Source organism: Carcharhinus amblyrhynchos, chromosome 5 (genome assembly GCF_965287045.1).
Source record: "Carcharhinus amblyrhynchos chromosome 5, sCarAmb.v2.hapA, whole genome shotgun sequence".
NCBI lineage: Eukaryota > Metazoa > Chordata > Chondrichthyes > Carcharhiniformes > Carcharhinidae > Carcharhinus > Carcharhinus amblyrhynchos.
The window spans coordinates 33,014,574-33,037,970 of NC_137328.1; the positions used below are offsets into that span (position 1 = coordinate 33,014,574).

Consider the following 23,397-nt stretch of genomic DNA (forward strand, 5'->3'; position numbering starts at 1 on the left):
ATGGTGTTGTTGTTCTGGTGCCAGAGTCAAGAACATCTCAGCAATTGCGGGATGTTCTTAAGGGGGAGGGTGAGTAGCCAGAGATTGTTGTACATATTGGTACCAACGACGTAAGTAGGAAAAGAGATGAGGTCCTGAAGTGTAAATAGGATTAGGCAGAGAGGGTAATTTCTGGACTACAATCGGTGCCACATGTTAGTGAGAGTAGGAATAGAGAGATTAGGCAAATGAATGCATGTCTTGAGAGCTGTGCCAGAGATTCAGATTTTTGAATCATTGGGATCTTTTCTGGGGAAGGGGTGATGTGGTCAAGAGGGATGGGTTATACCTGAATTGGAGAGGGACTAACATCCTGGTAGGAAGATTTCTAGAGCCATTGGGAGGGTTTTAACTAATTTGGCAGGGGGGGTGGGATCTAAAACAGTAGGGAAATAGGAGGGAAAGTTGAGGACAGCACAAAGAGAGCACATTAAGTAGCCAAGGCAGTGTTAGTAATCCTAGTGCCAGACAGATGAGGCAAAAGCAAGACAGAGCATGGGAAGTCAAATTAAACCGCATTTATTTCAATGCAAGAGGCCTGATGGGCAAGGCAGATGAACTCTGGGCATGGATGAGTCCATGGGACTGGGATATTGTAGCAATTACTGAAACATGGCTAAGAGAGGGACAGGACTGGCAGCTCAATGTTCCAGGGTGCAGATGCTATAGGAAAGATAGAACAAGAGATAAGAGAAACAGGGGAGTTGCGCTTATGATTAGGAAAAGCATCATGGCAGTACTGAGAGGGGATACTTCTGAAGGCTCAGCCACTGAGTCTACATGGGTAGAACTGAAATAAGGGGGCCCCCAAATAGTGGGTGGGAAATGAGGAGAAAATAAATAAGGACGTTACAGAGAGCTCGAACAAAATTAGGGTGGTAATAGGGGACTTTCCCGACATTGACTGGGACAGCCATAGTATTAGAGGATTGGATGGAAAGAAATTTGTTGAGTATATTCAGGAGGAATTTCTCATTCAGTATATGGATGACCCAACTGGAGAGAGGACTTCTTGGGAAATAAGGAAGGGGAGGTGGCAAAATTGTTAGGTGGATCACTTTGGGACCAGTGATCATAATTCTATTTTAACATTGCTATGGAGAATGATAGGTCTGCCCCAAAAGTTAAAATTCTAAATTGGGACAAGGCCAATTTTGATGGTAACAGGCAGGAACTTCCAAAAATTAATTGGGGAAGTCTGTGGGAAGGCAAAGGGACGTCTGGTAAGTGGCACGCTTTCAAAAGTGTGTTAACCAGGGTTCAGGGTAAACACATTCCTCTTATAGTGAAGGGCAAGGCTGGCAAAAGTAAGGAACCCTGGATGACTCAGGATATTGAGGCTCTAGTCAAGGAGGAGACATGCATAGGCAGCTGGGGTCAAGTGAATCCCTTGAGTATAGTGGCTGTAGAAGTAAAGTTAAGAGAAATCAGGAGGGCAAAAGGGACACAAGATTGTTTTGGCAGATATGACAAAGGAGAATCCAAAGAGCTTCTACAAATGAAGGGCAGAAGAGTAACAAGGGAGAAAGTAGGGTGTCTTAAGGATCAACAAGGCCGTCTATCTGTGGATCCACAAGGGATGGGTGAGATCCTAAATGAATATTTCTCATCAGTATTTACTATTGAGAAAAGTGTGGATGTTAGGGAACTTGGGGAAATAAATAGTGATGTCTTGAGTGTACATATTACAGAGGAGGAGATGTTGGAAGTCTTATCAAGATAGATAAATCCCCAGGACCTGATGAAGTGCATCCCAGGATGTTGTGGGAGGCTAGGGAGGAAATTGCGGGTCCTCTAGCAGATATTTGAATCAATGATAGTCACAGGTTAGGTGCCTGAAGTTGGAGGGTGGCAAATGTGGCTTTGCTTAAAAACGGCTGGAAGGAAAACCCTGGGAACTATAGGCCGGTGAGCCTCGTCTGTGGTGGATACGTTGTTGGAAGATATTTTGAATGATAGGATCTACAGGCATTTAGGGACAGTCAGCATGGCTTTGAGTGGAAAATTGTGTCTCAATTTGAGTTTTTCGGAGGAGTAACAAATAAGGTAGATGAGGGCAGAGCGATTGATGTTGTCTACATGGACTTTAGCAAGACAAGGTTGTTGCATAAAGTTAAATCTCGCAGGATCCAGGGTGAGGTATCTAAATGGATACAAAATTGACTTCTTGACGGAAGCTAGAGAATTGTTTTTCAAATTGGAGGCCTGTGACCAGTGGTGTGCTTGGATCAGTGCTGGGTCCATTATTTGTCATTAATAATGATTTGGATGAGAATATAGGTTGATGGTTAGTAAGCTTGCAGATGACATCAAGATTGGTAGCATAGTGGACAGTGAAGAAAGTTAACTGCAATTGCAATGGGATCCTGATCAATTGGGCCAAGTGGGCTGACAAATGGCAGATGGAGTTTGATTTAGATAAATACGAGGTATGCATTTTGGTAGATTAAACCAGGGCAGGACTTACTCAGTTAATAGGCTGTTGGGGAGAGTTGCAGAACAAAGAGGAGTACATGTTCATAGCTCCTTGAAAATGGAGTCACAGGTGGACAGTGGCATGCTTGGTTTCATTGGTCAGAACATCGAATACAGGAGTTGGGACGTCTTGCTGAAACTGTACAAGATATTGGTGTTGTGGATAGGTCACCACTTTGGAGTCAGACTTGGAGGTTCAACAAACAGTTTTGTTCGGACAAAGTTTTGGGAAAAGCACTGGTGCTCCGCAGTACAGGCAGTCACCTTCTGAACTACACAATGATAGTCGAGCATCTTTTATCTATTGTTAGATAATAGACAGTACGGACATTAGCCGTTAGCACATCGTTACACATTGAGTAGACAAATACAGACGTCGACAGTTAGCACATCGTTGAACATTGACAAGTATGGACATTGACAGTTATCACATCGTTGTACATAGAGTAGATACATTTATGCAGTTATGTCCCTATCAATGGCTGACCTTGTTATAAACATTTATGCATTTATGTCCCCCTACCAGTGGCTGATCTCGTTATCAAACTCATTGTTTTGAGTTTGCTTTTATCTCAAGTTTAAGGTGCCTCAAGGTCTGATCTGTTTCCTGCAGTAATTGAAACACTACAGGTTTTAACTCTTTGTGTACTGTCTGTGCCCAAAGTCAGTGCCTCTTAATGTCTTTTCCCAGAGTCCATTTTGTGTCCTTTAACTTTGATTTCGCTCCAACATTGGTACAGCCACACTTGGAATACTCTGTACAGTTCTGGTCACCCTATCATAGAAAAGATATTAAACTAGAGAGAATGCAGAAAAGATTTACTAGGATGCTACCAGGACTTGATTAAGTTATAATGAGAGACTGGATAGGGGAGAACTTTTTTCTCTGGAGCGTAGAAGGCTGAGGGGTGATCTTATAGAGGTCTATAAAATAATGAGGGGCACAGATCAGCTAGATAGTCAATATCTTTTCCCTAAAACTAGAGGACATAGGTTTAAGATGAGAGGGGACAGATTCAAAATTTCCCAGAGGGTCACTTTTTTTTTTCAGAGGGCGGTGAGTATTTGGAACAAGTTGCCAAAGGTAATGGTAGAGGCAGATACAATTTTGTCTTTCAAAAAGCATTTAGACAGTTAAGTGGGTAAGATGGGTATAAAGGGATATAGGCCAAATGCGGGATTCGCTTAGTGGCACTGTACTCAACTGGTTCCGTTCTGAACTAGCTAATCAGTTGGTGAATTATCTGAAATCGCATCTCTTCTGTGCCATAGTTACCTCTGGTGTCCTCCAACATCTCCAATTTCATTTGAATATGCTGCCCCTCAATGATATCACCTGAAAACACATCAGTTTACACCGAGCTCTAACTCAGCATTACCCCTCAACTCCAAATTTCTTTAAACTGCCTGTTTGTGTGATACCTGATCCTGGATGAGCACAAGTTCCCTTCAATTATGTATTAGGATGGTTAAAGTCACAGAACCTCTACGTGCAGGAGGCCACCATTTGGCCCATCGAGCTTGCGCCAACGACAATCCCACCCAGATCCAGTCCCCTTAATGCCATGTGTTTACCATGCTAGTCCCCCTGACATTAAGGGGTCAATTTACCATGGTTAATTCACCTAACCTACATACCTTTTGGAGTGTGGGAGAGAAGTGGAGCATCCAGGTGAAACCCACACAGACATGTGGAGAATCTGCAAACTCCACAGACAGTGACCCGAGGCTGGAATTGAACCCAGGTCCCTGGCACAATGGGGCAGCAGTGCTAACCACTGCACCACCGTGGCTTTTGGTCCACAATGCAAACTCGGGGGTTGTTTTAAAGAAGGGTGGAATGGTCAAATGTATCAAGGTAGAACAAGTGAAGAAGGACAAGAATGAATAGTTTACCTTTGTCACAATTACATAGGATGTAATTTGTAATAAGAGCACGTTTAATGAAGTGGTAGGATGAAAACCCAATAATTCAAACAAATTCTGAAAAAGACGGACGTGAATCTGAGGCTACAAAACGTTCAATTACTTTGTAAAGAAAAGGGAGGTTACAGATGAGTTGGTGGATCTTGGTGCCTGATATCAAGCAGACACTGTAGTCGGAATTTTAATTTCTTAACAGGCAGAACTAAAGACTAAAACTGACAGGCTGAAAGAACAGGAACAGAATCTCCTGGATCTTCAACAACAGTTAGAACAATTTAAAGCGGTATTGAACGGCGAGGTGAACCTTGAGACATTGGCACTACAGGTAAGGGTGGAGTATTGATTTATCATATAATTTAACATTTTTATTTGATGTATTGAGTCTTGGAGGCACTCTTTGGTGAAGGAAGATAGAAGAATTTTAGTAACTTAATTTGAACTTTGCCAAAAATCATTATGGAACTTTTGTTAACTTGTAATGAATCCTACTAATGTTTTTACAAGGGTGTTTTGTATTTTGTATGTCATTTCTTTACATTATAAAGAAAATGGATTTATGTTCACTGTTTTTGCTGACTTGTGTTCTAGATCAAACAACTGCAGCAATCACTGAATGATGCAGAAGTTGTAACTCGGGATGCAAAGAAAGAAGCTTCCTTTACTAGAAGTGAAAATCTGGAGCTGAAGGAAGAAATGGTAGTTAATAGTTCTTGATGCAACTTCAATAATTGCTTGTATAATCCACTACAGTAATCACTGCTATGAATTTACATTGAACTTGCTCCACACCACAACTCTCTGGTAGAGTTCTAAAGTTTTTAGGACAACGAAAGACTGAGTAGGCAGACTACATTTATTAGATGTCCTGATGGATACTAAGATGATTTAATTATTGTCACATCTCTTTGCGTACAGTGATAAGTATTGTTTCTTGTGCGCTATACAGACAAAGCACTGTTCGGAGAAGAAAACGAGATTGAGCAGTGCCAAATCTAACGTTGAATTAGAACATTGTTAGAATGAAGTTTTAGAAGCATAAAACAAGAGTAAAAGATAGAATTAGAAGTTGTGCTCGGCACAGCTTGCAAGAAGTCCCCTCATTCCGGTGCCGTCTTGGAGAGGGGAGAAAGGGATGTTGCCTAGGTGTTCTCTTTTGCCTGCTTCAAAAAGTGTGTACTCTGCCACAATATAAAGACTGTGAATCTAAGGGAAGTGAAATGTGACAGGGAATTAGGAAAAGATAGAGGAAGAGTGGGAGGGAGGAGCAGAAGAAAAAGTGAAAGATAGGGAGTGAATGTGCAAAGAAATGAGTAAATTGAAGGGCATATGAAAGATATTCAGAGGAGAGAAACGAAGAATGTGGTGAAAAAAGCTGCAAAGGTGACTGAGAAGGAAGTGCTTGTAAATTTGAGGAAGAAGGAAAGTGGAAGGAGTCTGGGAAGAGTGCAAGTGAGCAGAACATTTTTTTAAATTCAGACAATACATGCAAAGTCACAAGACAATGCCTTTTTTTTTGCACACTATATTGTGGTTACACTAGGTGTTACAGAGCACTATTTATTCTGTCATTGTGTCTATTTTTAAAGGATGTAAAAATATTTTCCACTAGATTCTGTGCCATTACTACACCCTTTCTCAAAAGCTTGAAATACCTAATCGAGACTGTTTCTGGGGCAGAGCTGCTGCTTGGAATGTTGCTAAAGCTGTGTAGATTTGGGTGTCCCACTGGATTACACTTTGGGCTTCAGCAAGCAATTTTCCTTGCATTATCAAGAGCCAGATGAATTCCTAACATCTGTAGACTGCAGTAGATTATTGGGTGTCATTCCCATACAGTGAGAGGTAATTGATATCTCTTGCTATAATGCTGAGAATTAGAGTGGGGGTCAATGGGTGCTATTCGGATTGGCGGTTGGTGACTAGTGGGGTGCCCCAGGGGTCGGTGCTGGGGCCTCAGCTATTTACCATTTATATAGATGATCTGGAGGAGGGAACCGAGTGCAGGGTGTCGAAATTTGCTGATGACACCAAGATTGGGGGAAAGGCAAATTGTGTGGAGGGTGTGGAGAGTCTGCAGAAGGATCTAGATAGGCTGGGCGAATGGGCCAGGAAATGGCAAATGGAATTTAATGTTGGCAAGTGTGAGGTGGTCCACTTTGGTAGGAAGAATGGTAGGAAGGACTATTACTTACGTGGCGAAAAACTGCAGCAGGCGACGGTGCAGAGGGACCTCGGGGTCCTTGTGCATGAGTCGCAAAAACCCAGCTTGCAGGTGCAGCAGGTGGTCAGGAAGGCGAATGGGATGCTGGCCTTCATCGCGAGGGGGATTGAATATAAAAGTAGGGAGGTCTTGCTGCAGCTGTATAGGGCATTGGTGAGGCCGCAGCTGGAGTACTGTGTGCAGTTTTGGGCGCCGCACCTGTGCAAGGATATTTTGGCCCTGGAGGGAGTGCAGAGGAGGTTTACTAGGCTGATACTGGAGTTGAGGGGGTTGAGCTATGAGGAGAGGCTGAATAAACTAGGCTTGTACTCGCTAGAGTTTAGAAGAATGAGGGGAGATCTCATTGAGACGTATAAGATGATGAATGGGATGGATACGATAGAGGTGGAGAGACTCTTCCCGCTCAAAAAAGACAGTAGGACTAGGGGGCACAGCCTCAAGATAAAGGGGAGGTGGTTTAGAACGGAGTTGAGGAGGAACTTCTTCACTCAAAGGGTGGTGAATCTCTGGAATTCTCTGCCCGTTGAAGTGGTGGAGGCTGCCTCGCTAAATATTTTTAAGAAGCGGGTTGATGGGTTCTTGATAAGAGAGGGGATTAAGGGTTATGGGGAGAGGGCGGGAAAGTGGAACTGAGCCACAACAGATCAGCCATGATCTTATTGAATGGTGGGGCAGGCTCGAAGGGCTAGATGGCCTACTCCTGCTCCTATTTCTTATGTTCTTATGTTCTTATGTGATCTGGTCAGTACTGTTTAGATAACCAATATGCAACCTGTGCATAAAAAGTCCAATGTGGATACTATTACCACATCAGTTTTGGAAGAGAAATGAATAGTTCAGTGCACTTTTCAGCATTGAGCTGTGTCATGGACTAACAAAGTGGCTTTTCTGTTGCAGGACCTTTAACACCAGCAATACATTAACCACAGGATCTTATGATTAATTGGGTGTAGGCCAATAATCTAAATCACAGATTAATTTAGAATATATTTTTGTGGCAGTGTTTTGTTCCTTTTGTGGAATGTCTACTTCAGAGGAGCAAGACCACAAAAATACCTTCAGACCTATTCCAGATAAGATACTACATAAAAGTAATCAAACAATGCCACCTTGGCTACAGATCAATAGAAAATCGGCCTTTTGGTTGCTTTGTGTGTAACCATGTTTCATACACTCAAAGTGGGAAAACTAAAGTAATTTTGTAAAGAATTGTATTAGATATTTATCATACACTTAATATACAATTTTTGCTACCATCATTAGATTAAAAATGGGTAAAGTACACAATTGTGACTGTATTCATTGCGATTACATGCCAGAAGGCTGAAAAGTCAAATTGTTGAACTGTTGTACTTCAGGACTGTGAATAATATTGAGTTGGTAAAACTATATTATGATTCCAAGGTTGCTTATTTTAAACTTTTTGTGAACTGAAGGATAAAATGAGGGTGACCTATCAACGGATGGAAAAAGATGTGCAATTGTACAGCAGCCAGCTAAATACTGAGCGGTCACGCTACAAAGAAATGCAATGTGATTTACAGAGAGAATTAAATTCTGCTTTCAATGAAAATACCAAGCTAATGTCACTAATGGATGGAAAAGTCCCTAAAGGTACTGTTACTGTAATATACTATTTCACACTTAAGGACCACATTGTGCAATGTTATTAATCATCATTAGCCTGGATTTGAATTTAGTTTCGGTTAACTAAATGAATTTTGTATTTTGGTTTAGTTCATAGTTCTATATGCCTTTTTTGTAAAGGGCAATGTCAGAAGTGATTCCAGCTTTTCAGTTTTTCCTTCCCAAACTTCTATCTCTAAAATATGTAGCCCAACCTTTGCACTGGTAGTTTTTTGTCCTTCTCTAATTTTCTCAAGATTAACAAAGAAGAGACATTACTGTCTGGTTCTTCCTTTTTCTGTTGCAGTGGCGGCATGGTAGCACAGTGGTTAGCACCGCTGCTTCACAGCTCCAGGGACCTGGGTTGGATTCCCAGCTCAGGTCACTGTCTGTGTGGAGCTTGCACATTCTCCTCGTGTCTGCGTGAGTTTCCTCCAGGTACTCTGGTTTCCTCCCACAGTCCAAAGATGTGCGGGTTAGGTTGATTGACCATGCTAAGAAATTGCCCTTTAGTGTCCAGGGATGCGTAGGTTAGAGGGATTAGTGGGTATAATATGTGGGGATATGGGGATAGGGCCCGGGTGGGATTGTGTTCGGTGCAGACTCGATGGGTTGAAGGGCCTCTTGCTGCACTGTAGGGTTCTATGATTCTAACAATTGCAGAAGTTTTACTTTGTGGTAATTTTACTTTATGATCAAGTTTGCCTGTTTGTATTGCAGAAAATAAGACCAAGTAAAATTATGTCTTGTGTATTATCAGACCTACTTTATGATTAATTATAACTTGTTAGCCTCTGTATAGCATTATGTCTCACAAAAAAATTGGAGGATGATTTGCATCTCCCTGACATTGCTTGAGGCCAGTTTGACTCTATCGAGTAGATTTCAGTGGGCCAGCATTCCTGTGCAAAGTAACCATAGACCATTCAATCTTTAAATTAGGATCTCCTGCCACTCTTAAGATCCTAAATTATTTTTGTATACCAATGGACAGGCACATCAATATGCTCTTCAACACTAGGTTTGAAGGAGCATATGCATAGAGGACAAATGCATAGATGTAAATTCATGGATAGAAGGTACAGAAACAAGTACAAATGGTCCACTGTCTACCTAATTACTTACTCTGCCAAGCTCTCATTCTGGCTTGGCCCCACAAAAATTGACAGTTGGTTTGCCTGATGTTTATTATGCATGTTGCCCCCTGACGTTTATTATGCAAGTTTTGATTTGTCATTCCTCGTGGTCTATTTTTTATCTCTTGTGTGCTATCTTGGCGGAGTCTGTATGTGGGGTACATTGTAATGAACACAGCTATTGCACTGCCCAAAGCTGGTGTGGAATACATTGTGGGGATTTAACATATTAGAAACCAAAAGCTTGATGTGCAGGTCTGTGAAACACCAATCGGCTGTTTTAAATGTACTAGCTGCAAAAATAAAATTCCACAGTCCTTGTTGCTCAATACCAATGTAACAGTGTTAGTGCACAATAAAACTCAATTATCTTTTGCCTTGGACTTCGCCAAGGAAAGTTGTGCAGCTATCCTTAAAACTCAGGATGTTAATTTTAAGAGGCATCAACATGATGTTCCCATTATTGTAGCACATGTTGTTAAATGGATTGTAAAGCATTTTGCTAACTGGCTGTTGTTGCATGTTGTGTCGTTTAGAAGATAGCAGATTTTTGAAATCATAATTGCAAAAAAAGTAATCATCTTTGCACATCATGCTCTTGCCCTGATTCTTGTGTAGAGTACCTTAAATGCATATGTGCTATATGGGTTTTGATAAAACTTCCTTTACTAAGTTGGAAGTTTTCTCTTTTTTTTTGTCAAAATTGCTATTTGGGAGCAAAATTAACAAAATTCCTATTTCAGCTCTTTTTTTTTGTTTTTTATTCCAATTCAATCAAATCAAGTCCAATTCAGAGTCTCAACAAGTTGAGACATTCCCAATCCAAGCTGACAAGACAGGGCTCTCACCTCCTGTCTTGGACTTGATCTACATGATCCAAGCTGATTGGAGTAGGCATAGTTCCTCCTCCCAGGCTTGATCTCACTTGCATCCTAACCGAAAGGCTGAGATGCCACTTCGAAAAATTGCTTCAAATGAAGCTGAAACGTAATCTAATGACTTCAACCAACCACAGCATGTCCATACTACACTTGATCTTTAGCTCTTCAGCTCTGTTCTCCATTTGGTGAACCCCCATATTGCTGAACTTCTCTCTATTATTGTGTGAATGCAGCTATTCAAAATAGGAATCAAGTTTTTTTTGCTAAAGCATATTTGTGCTGTATACCTAAATGTGAAGGAGTCTATTTATTAAGTACATGGGACTTAATAGAATTGAGGGTTATAGGTAAGCCTAGTAGGTAGGGATATCATCAGCACAACTTGTGGGCTGAAGGGCCTGTTTGTGCTGTAGTTTTTTCTATGTTCTGTTTGCATAGGCAGAGTTCACCTGAATTCTTTACAATTATAAAATAGACTTAACCAAATGTTACATTTTTGCTGATGTGTAAATAGGCCAAACCTCTAGCAAAAATTTTGCAAAACCCTTCAGGGCAATGCAAGATAAGCCAATAAAGAGACAGCAAGTTTTTCAAAAACCACACACTAGTAATGATAGATCATCGTCCACACCATGCTGTTCAACCGAAGCCACCAATTCCATCAAAATTCTTGCTGTTTGAATTGCCAAGAGTTGATTTATTTTTGTTGCCAATGCTCAGGAGTAAAACATGAGTCTTTATGTACTAGTTCAGTTTTGACTGCTGCCACAACTTATGCTTAAAAGAAAAGTTCTGCCATGTTTTGAAGAATCTGCAGACTCTTCCAGTATGAGCCAAGGAAGTGGAATAATCTGAGTCAAAGTTTCAGGGAATGGATAATGATGCCTCCAAATTTCCTTTGTGCATGTCCTGTTTATTTTAATGTACAGTACCTTTAAATATTTTTCAACCTGCCATACGTGAAATCTTTAAAAGAACAGCTCAAGTTGATCCTTTGAGCTGTGCAGTGCAATAACAGAGGAAACACAGAATGGAAATTATAAAGACTGTACTCTCTGAAAACACATTCATTGGATTCCCATGATTAAAAAATTGCTGGAAATTGTAATTTTCCTTATCTTGCTTCCTTCCTACTGCCACCACCACTACTCTTCCCCCAGTTCAGGATTAGTGTTAGCACTGTCTGGGTATTTAAGTTTGTTCAGTAACAGTGAAATATTAAGAATATAAGAATATAAGAAATAGGAGCAGGAGTAGGCCATCTAGCCCTTCGAGCCTGCCCCGCCATTCAGTAAGATTATGGCTGATCTGAAGTGGACCAGTTCCACTTTCCCACTTTCTCCCCATAACCCTTAATTCCCTTGTCTATCAAAAACCTATCTACCCGTGACTTAAATATATTTAGCGAGGTAGCCTCCGCCACTTCAACGGGCAGAGAATTCCAGAGATTCACCACCCTTTGAGTGAAGAAGTTCCTCCTCAACTCCGCTCTAAACTGCCCCCCTTATCTTGAGGCTGTGCCCTGTAGTCCTGTTATCCTTTCTAAGCGGGAAGAATCTCTCTACCTCTACCCTATCCATCCCTTTCATTATCTTATACGTCTCTATAAGATCCCCCCTCATCCTTCTAAACTCCAACGAGTACAGACCCAGTCTATTTAGTCTCTCTTCATCGTCCAACCCCCTCATCTCCGGTATCAGCCTAGTGAACCTCCTCTGCACTCCCTCCAAGGCCAAAATATCCTTGTGCAAGTGCGCCGACCAAAACTGCACACAGTACTCTAGCTGCGGCCTCACCAGTACCCTGTACAGTTGCAGCAAGACCTCCCTGCTTTTATATTCTATCCCCCTCGCTATAAAGGCCAGCATCCCATTCGCCTTCTTGATCACCTGCAGACTGGATTTTTGCGACTCATGCACAAGGACCCCCAGGTCCTTCTGCACCGTAGCATGCTGCAGCGCTTCGCCCTTTAAATAGTAATCCCTCCTACTATTATTTATGCCAAAGTGGATAACCTCACACTTGCTAACATTGTACTCCATCTGCCAGGTCCTCGCCCACTCGCTCAGCCTATCCAGATCCCTCTGCAGACTTTCCACACCCTCCGCGCAATTTGCTTTTCCACTCATCTTTGTGTCATCAGCAAATTTCGTCACCCTACACTCAGCCCCCTCCTCCAGATCATCTATATAAAGGGTAAATAGCTGAGGCCCCAGCACCGATCCCTGCGGCACTCCACTAGTCACCAACCGCCAGTCAGAATAGCACCCATTGATACCAATTCTCTGCCTCGTATTAGACAACCAATCCTCTATCCACGCTAACACCTTACCCCCAACTCCATGCACCCTAACCTTCTGAAGCAACCTTTTGTGAGGCACCTTATCAAATGCCTTTTGACAATTGAGAAACACCACATCCACCGGTTCCCCTCTGTCTACCACACTCGTCACATCCTCATGGAAATACAATAAATTCGTCAAACACGACTTCCCCTTAACGAATCCGTGCTGCGTCTGCTGTATCAAACCATTCCTTTCCAGGTGCCTCGCTATTTCTTCTTTGATGACGGATTCAAGCATTTTTCCAACGACAGACGTTAAACTAACCGGCCTATAATTCCCTGCCTTTTGTCCGCTGCCTTTTTTAAACAGCGGCGTAACATTAGCCATTTTCCAATCTTCCACCACTTCCCCGGAATCCAGCGAATTTTGGTAAATAATCACTAAGGCATCCACCATCACCTCTGCCACGTCCTTCAGAACCCTGGGATACATTCCATCTGGTCCTGGGGACTTGTCCACCATCAGTCCCGTTAGTCTATCAAGCACTACCTCTCTAGTGACAGTAATTGCATTCAGGCCCTCAGCTCCTACCATCCTTCTATCTTTAATATCCGGCAAACTATTCACGTCCTCCTCCATGAAGACCGAAGCAAAAAACTTATTTAAGGCCTCCGCCATTTCCTCATCTCCCACCACTAAATCCCCCCCCTCCTCACCCTCTAAGGGTCCAACATTCACTCTAGCCAGCCTCCTCCTCTTTATATATTTGTAAAAACTCTTACTGTCCTTTTTTATATTTAGTGCTAGTTTAGCTTCATAGTCTATCCTTCCTTTCTTTATCAACTTCTTCGTCATTCTCTGTTGATTTTTAAACCTTTCCCAATCTTCTACTCGCCCACTACTTTTAGCCACTCTGAATGCATCAGCTTTTAATTTAATACTCTCCTTTATTTCCTTCGATAACCACGGCTGGTTAACCCTTCTCCTACATTCCTTCTTTACCATCGGAATACATTTCTGTTGAGCACCGAGAAAGATCTCCTTAAAGATCCTCCACTGTTCCTCAGCAGTCCTACCAACCAATCTGCGCCCCCAATCTACATTTGCCAATTCCCCTCTCATCCTATCGTACTCCCCTCTGTTCAAACAGAGGACATAATTATGGGGGATTTCATTTTGCATATTGATTGGTTGACCCAAGTCGGATGTGGTATTAAAACTGACAGTCAAAATAAAATCCATCTGAAATGAGATTAAATCTGAATCTTCAGGAGATTGAGTAGAAGGGGTGATGATTATTGATCTTGCATTAATCATTTTGATGAAAAAAGTCAATTGCTAATGTTGAAAGGATTCTAGTTGTTAACCCTGTGCACTGAACTTGTTGATCAGCATTTTAATCTGCCTTGTTTTGATAAACCTAGATTTATTGGATCATATTCATTTGGAAAAGGACATATTTGACCTTAAGCAACGGTTGGAAAAAACAGAAGAAGAAAAGATTAGCCTGCAGGAAGAAGCGTCCCTTTTGTCTCAATATAAATCATTGCCTGGAAAAGTCGACGAATTAGCAAAACAGGTAATGAAAGTACAATGAGTATTTTAGAGAATGCTTGATTATGTACTATTAGAGCTTTTGCAGTATATCATATATAATATTCCCCAGTGACCACTGAAGTGCAATTGTTATGAAGGCAAATTTGCGTCCACTCATGGGAGGGAATTAGGGTGAAAGGGTGGGAGGAATTGAACGGTCACAATCATGAGAAATAGGCATACTTATGCAACTGAGTGGTTTGCCCCTGAAAATGGCCTGTATCCTAGGGTATTAAAAGAAGCAGCTGCAGAGATAGTGATTGAAATCTAGAATTCCCTAGATTCTGGAAAGTTTCCAATAGAATGGAAACAGACAAGTGTATTGTCTATATTCCAGAGTGGGAGAAAGAAAGCTACAGGCCAGTTTTCACAATCGCTGTGGATAGAGAAACTGTTAACTTGAGTTGCATGAACTTGAAACTCTTTCTCTGTCCGTAGTGGCCTCCAAACCTGCTGAGATTTTCCTGCGTTTTAGCATTGGGGATATGCTGGAATTCTTTAAGGAATTAACAGCTCGACATTTAGAAAATCATAATACAATTAAACAAAACATGGTTTTATGTAAAGGACAAATTTGATCTTGCCAATATTTAGTTGGAAGAAAGTGTACTATAGCCAAGTTTGCTATTGATAAAGATAACTGGGAAAGCAAGTTGTGAGGAGGACATAAAGCATCTACAAAGGAATATGGAGGGAAGAAAGGCAAATGGGAATATTGGGCCTGATTCTCCCATCGCGACCTGCAACTTCTCCTGGCATGCCGGGAGATGCATGTATCGGCCGTTTTGTGGGTTCCCCGCAAGCTTTTACGATCCATGCACATCTCGCAGCTGGAGAAAAACGGTGCTGCTGGGAACTTGCAGAAAACTGGCAGGCTGCTGATTTGCATGACACTACATACCTTAGCATGCTATTATCAGGATTGACACGGCTGTCTCTACCCATGTTTGCAACTCTCAGCTTGGCATAATGTCACTGATGTGAATCAGTAAGTATATAAAAGTCTCAACCTGGTGTGGCAGCTTTGAACTGGCAGGAGGTAAATGCTGCAAGCGGAGCATGGGGGATGTTGGAGGCAGGCCCTAGAAATGCATAGTGGCTTTCCTCTTACTGTCTTCAAGTGTTGGCCCATGGACCAGTGATATCTGGGGTAGGGGGGCTTCTATTTTCTCTCGGCTCTCTGGATGAGGTTCCATGAAGGAGTCCTGCTCACCCTTCCCCTCCAGGGCAGCACTATAACTTAGTATGGGAGGCCCAATCAAGGAGCCCTGCTTACCACGGTAGCACAGTGCTTAATACTGCTGCTTCAGAGCTTCAGGGACCGGGGTTCAATTCCTGGCTTGGGTCACTGTCTGTGTGGAGTTTGCACATTCTCCTTGTGTCTGCATGGGTTTCCTCCAGGTGCTCCGGTTTCCTCCCACTGCCCAAAGATGTGCGGGTTAGGTTGATTGGTCATGCTAAAAATTGCCCCTTAAAGTCCTGAGATGCACAGGTTAGAGGAATTAGCGGTAAATATGTAGGGATATGGGGGTCGGGTGTGGGTGGGATTGTGGCTGGTGCAAACTCGATGGGCCAAATGGCCTCCTTCTGCACAGTAGGGTTTCTATGATTTCTTACCTTTTGCTTTGCAGTGGCATTATCTTGCTGCGGGGTGTGGCCAGGGACTTGACTGAGTACTAATGTTTTCATGTGGGGGAGGAGTGCACCATCTGCTGACTGAGGCCTAATCAGATGAAGCTGCTGCTGCTGTGGTGCAGAGGTTTAGACTTGGACTGCATGGAATCTGCTGTCTCTGGGCACATCCGGTGCTGATTTGCAGTCTGTCCCCGCCCTGTGACACAGACCAGCAACCCATGCCTGTGATAGGTGCTGCAGTTGCACACGTGGCAATGGCTCAAGGATGCATATTGCCCACGGCTGCACACTGACCTGCATAATCTTGCCAGCATTTGTCATGATGGGAATCTCACACAACCCTAATTGGGCCACACGTGGAACTATGTGTTGTGTGGTGTTGCCAGCATCCACAAGTGGGGGTTCTGGCCCAAGTGAGGGATTGAGTCTGTGCAGCCTATGATGATCTGTCATTGTGCTCTTTACAAACCCCTCTGTGCAGATGGATCTTGGTTTACTCAATCTGGAGCTAGCCTTGATGGTGGCAGCAAGGATGAAGGAGGAGGCGGCAGCTTGGGAAGTGGCAAGCGTGGAGAGACCACCAAACAGCAGTCACTATCAATCCCTCAAAGGAGGGCAGGGGGCTGCCACTGAGGGTCAGGAGGTGGGTGAACAGGCTCCCAAGAGTGTGCACAAAAGGCGGAGGGTGTCGCGGCCAAGGAGGTACAGGCCCCACAATTCCCTTGAGGCCCTTCTGAAATGTGCCACTGCCAGCTGTGCCTCTTCAAGACCACTGTGCGTCACATTTGAGGTGCTCGCATACCTGGCACCTTGGGAGTGGCGGCCACCCACTCCCTGTGGATGTGAATGTGATGGCTGCCCTCAATTTCTATGCCTCTGGGGTCATTCCAGGCACCCAGTGGCGATCTAGCTGGGATCTCCCAGGCCTTTGTGCACAGATGTGTGGCAGGCCACCAATACACTGTATGCCCAGGCAGTTTATTACTTTTGATGTGGGCCATACATAGCAAAAGGCCTGCGCTGTCAACTTCACATCCATCGCTGGGATTCCCAATGTCCAGGGAGCAGTGAATGGGACATGTATCGCCTTGCGGGCCCCGCATGCAGTGCTGCAGCAATTTGTGAACGAGAAGGGGTTCCACTCCTTGAACATCCAAATTGTCTGTGACAATCATGCAGGTCGATGAAGCCATCCAGGGAGTGTCCATGACAGCTTTGTGATCCGGCATTCGGACATCCCAGGGCTCTTTGAAGACCAGCCCAGGCTTCTGATATGGCTACTGGGAGACGAGGGTTACCTGCTCAGGTCATGGTTGACACTTGTGCGGAGGCCCAAGACTGAGGCAGAAACCCACTATAACGAGGCACATGCAGCCATCCAGTCCCTCATTGAGTGGTGCATCGGTCTGCTGAAGATGTGGTTCCGCTGCTTGGATTATTCTGGGGCCCTACGTTATGACCCTGTGTGTGCTTCATGCATCACCACCATTTGCTGCGCTCGTGACAACATTGTCTAGCAGCAGGGAGACCAGCTGGAACAGGAGGAGGAACAGTGAGGGAGTGAGGTGGACGTGTCATCATATGAAGAACAGGAGAAAAGAGGACGGGTGACGATGGCAGCGAAGGGCAGTGAGGGATGCCTTGATTGCAGTCTACTTCGCCTTGCTGGTGCTGTGCAGTGAGGGGCTCAAACCACCACATTACCCTTACCCTACTTCTGGCATCCTCCAGAAACGTCTGAACCTGTTAATGTCCTGGGCTGGTTGCAAGCCTTGATTGAAGGCTGGAGGATGATGACTTGCAGTTGTGCACACTGGGATCCTGCCTTGGGTGCTAATCAAATCTGACTTCTACGTGTACTCCAAATACACGCTGCCACCCTGGCCTGAGTTGCAGTCACAGCTGCGAGGTGCAATTAACAGTCTGTGTTCTTAACATTATTGATAAACCCTGATTAATGCTGACCCTCAGCCCTGCCCGCTTAGTGAACTACAACTTTCTTTGTGGTCTGCTGCTTCTAGGTGTTACCCCAGGATGCACACTGAAGTGGTGTCCAGCTGTGATGCACACTCTGTTGCCTGTGATGCCCTTGGCAGTGTCCCCTGGTGGCCAGGACCTGGAGGTCCCCAGCTGACTTGCAGATGGTGCTGTTTCAGTGCCACCCCGTTCATCTCGCTGGCTCTGAAATGCCCTGGTGTGAGGAAAGGGTGGAATCAGAAGGTCTGAGAACATTCAGGATCTTCTGGTGGAAGACTCCGGCATAGGCTTGAGCCCTTCCTCCTCCCTGGGATGCCCAGCAGCCCTGGGATCACTCCATGGGACACCTAGGGTAATTGGACTGAGCTCCAGAAGCTCTGGTGTCACCAGGCTCTGTCAGTTCTGGAGACCTAGATGCATAGGCCTCTTGATCTGTGATCTCTCAGCCATGGCCCTCTGAGACTGGCCAAGCTCTGGCATCCCGTCGCTACAGCATCCTGTGAGCAAGCCAGACTCTGGAGCCCCTCAACAGTACCCTCTGAGCCTGGGCTAAGTTGTCAAGGCACTCAGCCATAGCCTGCTATGTCTCCAGAACAGTAAGAAGTCCCACAACACCAGGTTAAAGACCAGCAGATTTATTTGGCAGCACACGTTTTTGGAGTGTCACTCCATCGGATGAGTGGAGTTCTGTTCACAAACAGAGCATATATAAATGCAAACTCAATTTACATGATAATGGTTGGAATGTGAGTCTTTACAGGTAATCAAGTCTTAAAGGTACAGACAGTGTGAGTGGAGAGAGGGTTGAGCACAAGTTAGAAATGTGTATTGTCTCCAGCTAGGACAGTTAGTGAGATTTTGCAAACCCAGGCAAGTCGTTGGGGTTACAGATCGTGTGACATGAACCCAAGATCCTGGTTGAGACCGTCCTCGTGTGGAACTTGGCTATCAGTTTCTGCTCAGCAATTCTGCAGTATTGTGAAGGCCACCTTGGAGAACGCTTACCCAAAGATCAGAGGCTGATTGCCCGTGACTGCTGATGTGTTCCCCGACAGGACGAGAACACTGCTGCCTGGTCATTGTTGAGCGGTGTTCATTCATCCGTTATCATAATGTCTGCATGGTCTCCCCAGTGTACCATGCCTCGGGACATCTTTCCTGCAGCGTATCAGGTGGACAACATAGGTCGAGTCACAAGAGTGTGTACCGTGTACCTAGTGGATGGTGTTCTCATGAGATGATGGCATCCATGTTGATGATCCGGCACATCTTGCAGAGGTTGCTGTGGCAGGGTTGTGTGGTGTCGTGGTCGCTGTTCTGAAAGCTAGCGAGAGTCCCAGCCATGACCAGCAGTGTCTCCCACATGCCCCCACCCATGGCCATCAAACGTTGTACCACCCATGGCCTATAGTTTCTCCAGGATGGCTTGGACTCTGTCACCTATGAGGATTGGGCCAGACTTTCCACTGCAGTCGCCATTCTTGCAATGTTGGCACCACCTCCTGCAACAGCACCCTGAACAGCCTTGTAGCCACAGCGTGGTTGGTGACAGCCCTTCCACAACTCCCCAAGTTTGCTGATGCGTTGCCACCAGCCTTGCGAGGAACACACCCAGAGGTCCAGCAGCCTCACCTCTGGCAGACCTCGATGTGCGCACCTCCACCCGATGTGCATCAGTGTCTCTGTGCTCAAGTTCGTGACCCAGAAGCCTCAATACTAAAGGTACCCACCTTGGTGATAGTCTGGGTTATGTGGTACATGCTGGTGCCGCTCCTGTAGTGCTGCCCTCAAAGGATTCCTCAGTGCCTCCCTCTGAGGTGTCATCCAGGGAGTTGTAGGCAGTTTGCTCCAGAGCAACAGGGGTGGTGGCAACACCCGAAGGGCTGGGTTCCTCTGGGTCCAGAGCTGCAATAAGGAACACACTAAGGGAAGGGAGGTGAAACATTCTATGCAGCATCGCACTTCGAGGAGGTCCTAGGTTGAGGGTGCGCTTCTGCTCACTTGCATGCCAGACGCTGACCTGGCTGTTGGTGACCAATCAGGAAGGCCCATCACCCCTGCTAGCTTCATGGCAAGTACCTCCAACGCTGGACAGCTGCCACAAGTCAGGCACACTACTACCAGTCTGCCATCTCGTATATTGTGAATGTTCTTGTGGGAACATAAGGTAGATAGCAAGTATTAATATAAAGCAGTGTATGGTGCAAAATGCATACTGGTGTCTCAGGCATTCTGCTGGTACTTTCAGGGAAAGCAGTCACTGAAGGGCGCTCATTGAGGGGTGAGAAGAAGTGGTCAGATTCTGTTCCTGGGAAAGGATAACTTGTTGCATGCCCTTCAGGTGTCTAAGCGGAGCTTGAGATCCGTGCCAAGCGTGTGCAGGGCTCCAAGTGGGATGCTCACTCTCCCCTGCTGCTCAATAAAGGTCATATGTTTTTTCCGACACTGCTGGCCAGAGTGTGGTATCAGGCTCCTGGCATTCATCACTTCTGCCACCTCCCACAATGCCGTGGCAAATGCACCCTTTGACTACAGACCCTGGCTGAGGAAGATCTGCTCACATCTCTCTTCCATAGCATTTGGCAGATGCTCCTGGTCGGCCTCTGAATCTGGGTACAGATTTGTGCGCAGATATCTTTGTGGCGTGAATGGCTGTGTCCATTCCTGCAGCTTATAAACAGCTCTGGCTCATTAGGGGAGTACAGGTGCAGTGAATGTGGCCAGTCAAGGGCTTACAGGCATCAAATACTTGAGATTTTGAAGGCTGCATTTTGCTGAATGTCATGCATCCCTTGGAGTGCTGATTGGCTGCCATTCAATAGGTTGCTGTCAGGGGAGGTGGGGTACAGAGAAAGAGAGAGAGAGAAAGAAGAAACGCTCACAAACTGGGGTTGTGCATGTCAGCACTACGCAAGTTCTTTGCAAGGCAGCAGTGAGGACAATATGTTCAAGAGATGGAGAGATTGGGTACCTACATTATCTGGATCCAAGGGGGTATGAGGTGAGCAGACACGGGAGGTGGGGGGAGGAGGGGGCGATGTCTGTGGGGGTTGGATGGCAGTGATCTGGATGCTGGGAGGACTTTACTGAAATCTCCCAGCGATGTGCACGTGTGTGAGTTCCCGGTCATCCCAACAATTTCAGGCTGTTTGGTGCAAATCCCCTGTTGTTTTAATATTCAGGATTGTGACCTCTGCATTGCAGAGAGGGGGAGATTCAGGTCTGAAGTTGCACTGAAAAAAACAGTCGTGACCTAGAACAAGTTTCCCACCAAATCAGGATTTTTTGGGAGAATCACCCCCATAATGTGAGAACATGGGAGGTTATCTACTGAGGAAGAATAAAAGCAAAACATTGTTTAAATTGAGCCTACATAATGCTGTGGCGCAGAGGAACATCAGTACCTTCATAAATGAAACAATTAGGAATGTACAGTAAGTTATTGGGAAGGAAAATTGAATCTTGGCTTTTTGCAAAGGGGATTGAGTATAAATGTAACAAGTCTTATTGCAGTTATGGAAAGCATTGGCAAGGCCACAGTTGAAGTACCGTATGAAGTTTTGGCCTCCTTATTTAAGGAGGGATATACTTGCACTGGAGGCAGTTCACAAGACTGATTTCTGGGATCAAGGAGGGATCCTATGAAGCAAGATTGAGAAGTTGGATCTGTACATATTGGAATTCAGACTATTTGGATAGATGCTGGGAGGATGTTTCCCCTGGGGGAAGTCTAGAGCAAAGAAGCATTGCTTCAGAACAACAGGTCTCATTTAAGACAGTAGAGGAGGACTTTCATGAAGGGTCATGAACCTTTGGTCTTCTCTACTACAGAGCAGTGGAGGCTGAGTCACTGAATATGTTAAAGATTGAGATGGATAGCTATTTGAAAGTTGGGTTGTGAGGAACAGACGGGAAAGGAATTGAAGCCTTGTGGCCCACTCCTGCTCCTGTTATGTTCTTACCTTCATTGCCAATTCACCATATAACAGAAGGTCTTAATGTTGTTACTATTCTCTTGTTGTTTTCCTAGAACCTCCAAGCAATGTAATTTTCTGTCATGTGTAACTTTGATTTTTGCCCTTTACATTCTAGTGCAGTTAGCCTCGTTGCCCACCAAACAAAGGGCTTTTGCGATCATTGTGCAGTTTATTTTTTGCAAATTTATTTCGCATTTGTTTTTATGCTACGTGAATTTTTTCTTTTTCATTGCCTATGTTGGTTATAATATTGACTATTTAATGCGTTGATGATTTTCAAATTTCACAGCCTGTTTATTGGTATGCATCAGTTAGTAAAGCTCATTGAAAATATTTTCTTTGAATAATTGAACCTGATCAGATATCAATGGATTAGTTCTCTTAACAAGCCCTTCTCTCTCCAGTCAGATTTTGAAATTAGAATTGGAGTGCAAAACAGGAAAACACACTCCAAATTTGGGTGGAAATTTGATAGGGGTGCATGTAAAAACTGGCTTGCACTCTCTGCAAAGTCAGTTTACAAACCTTTTTAACCTTGTCAGGCAGAAGTGGACAAGTGTTCTGTGACTTCCATTATAAATTGAGCATCATAAAATAAATTATACCTAAAATTAAGGTTTAGGTTATCATAACTTTAGCACATTTATTGTGGAATAGCTACTTGATTTAAATGATGCTTCTTAGAATAGTATGTTATTGAGAAGGTCAACTAAGCAGGTAATAAAAGAAAATTTAGAGTAAGAACATAAGAAATAGGAGCAGGAGTAGGCCATCTAGCCCTTCGAGCCTGCCCCGCCATTCAATAAGATCATGGCTGATCTGTCGTGGCTTAGTTCCACATTCCTGCCCTCTCCCCATAACCTTTAATCCTCTCGCTTATCAAAAACCCATCAACCCGCGTCTTAAAAATATTTAGCGAGGCAGCCTCCACCACCTCAACGGGCAGAGAATTCCAGAGATTCACCACCCTTTGAGTGAAGAAGTTCCTCCTCAACTCTGTTCTAAACCGCCCCCCCTTTATCTTGAGGCTGTGCCCCCTAGTCCTACTGTCCTACTGAGTCTACTGTCCTAGTCCTACTGAGTAGATGACCAAATCTACAAAAACTGAATTTTGAGTCTCTTGAAACTACAAATGTTTGAGAGAAGAATCTTGAAGCATTGGTATGACTGAAATCTTGGGGAAGGGCACAGCATATTTGACAAGTTTGAGATAGTTACAGGTGAAACTGGACACTTTGAAGATGATTTTTTATGGAAGTAGAGCATTAAATTATTGTATTTTTGTTCAGTGAAATTTAATGGTCATTGCCTTGAATATGGACTAGGTTCTAAAGCTGACAGAAGAACTAAATAGTGTCACCTCCGAACGTAATGATTTGTTGGCATGCAAAGAAGAGAACACTGAACAGCTTGAGAGCTTGCGTGGAGAAATGTTGGCGATTGCCCAGGATAGGAACAAGCTCCAAGAAATGCTTACTGGCCTCCAAGCTGAGAAGGAACGTATGGAAAATTTGATAACTGAACAACAGGTAGAAAAAGTTAGTTCTAGTTGTTGGTTGGATCATTAACTTAAAAAGATTAATCCTGTGGTATTTTAAAACTAAGTGATATTTTCTGATCAGC

General features: G+C 44.2%; 1 protein-coding gene across 1 annotated transcript in view; it reads left to right on the top strand.

Annotated features, from left to right (window-relative positions):
* Positions 1-23,397, top strand: part of cenpe (centromere protein E) — a 152,388-nt gene that overhangs the window by 72,163 nt on the left and 56,828 nt on the right. The window contains exons 19-23 of the mRNA XM_080189587.1: positions 4,637-4,765; positions 5,029-5,136; positions 8,098-8,275; positions 14,014-14,168; positions 23,100-23,303. Coding sequence (XP_080045713.1) covers positions 4,637-4,765; positions 5,029-5,136; positions 8,098-8,275; positions 14,014-14,168; positions 23,100-23,303 — 774 coding nt within the window. The remainder of the gene's footprint in view (positions 1-4,636; positions 4,766-5,028; positions 5,137-8,097; positions 8,276-14,013; positions 14,169-23,099; positions 23,304-23,397) is intronic.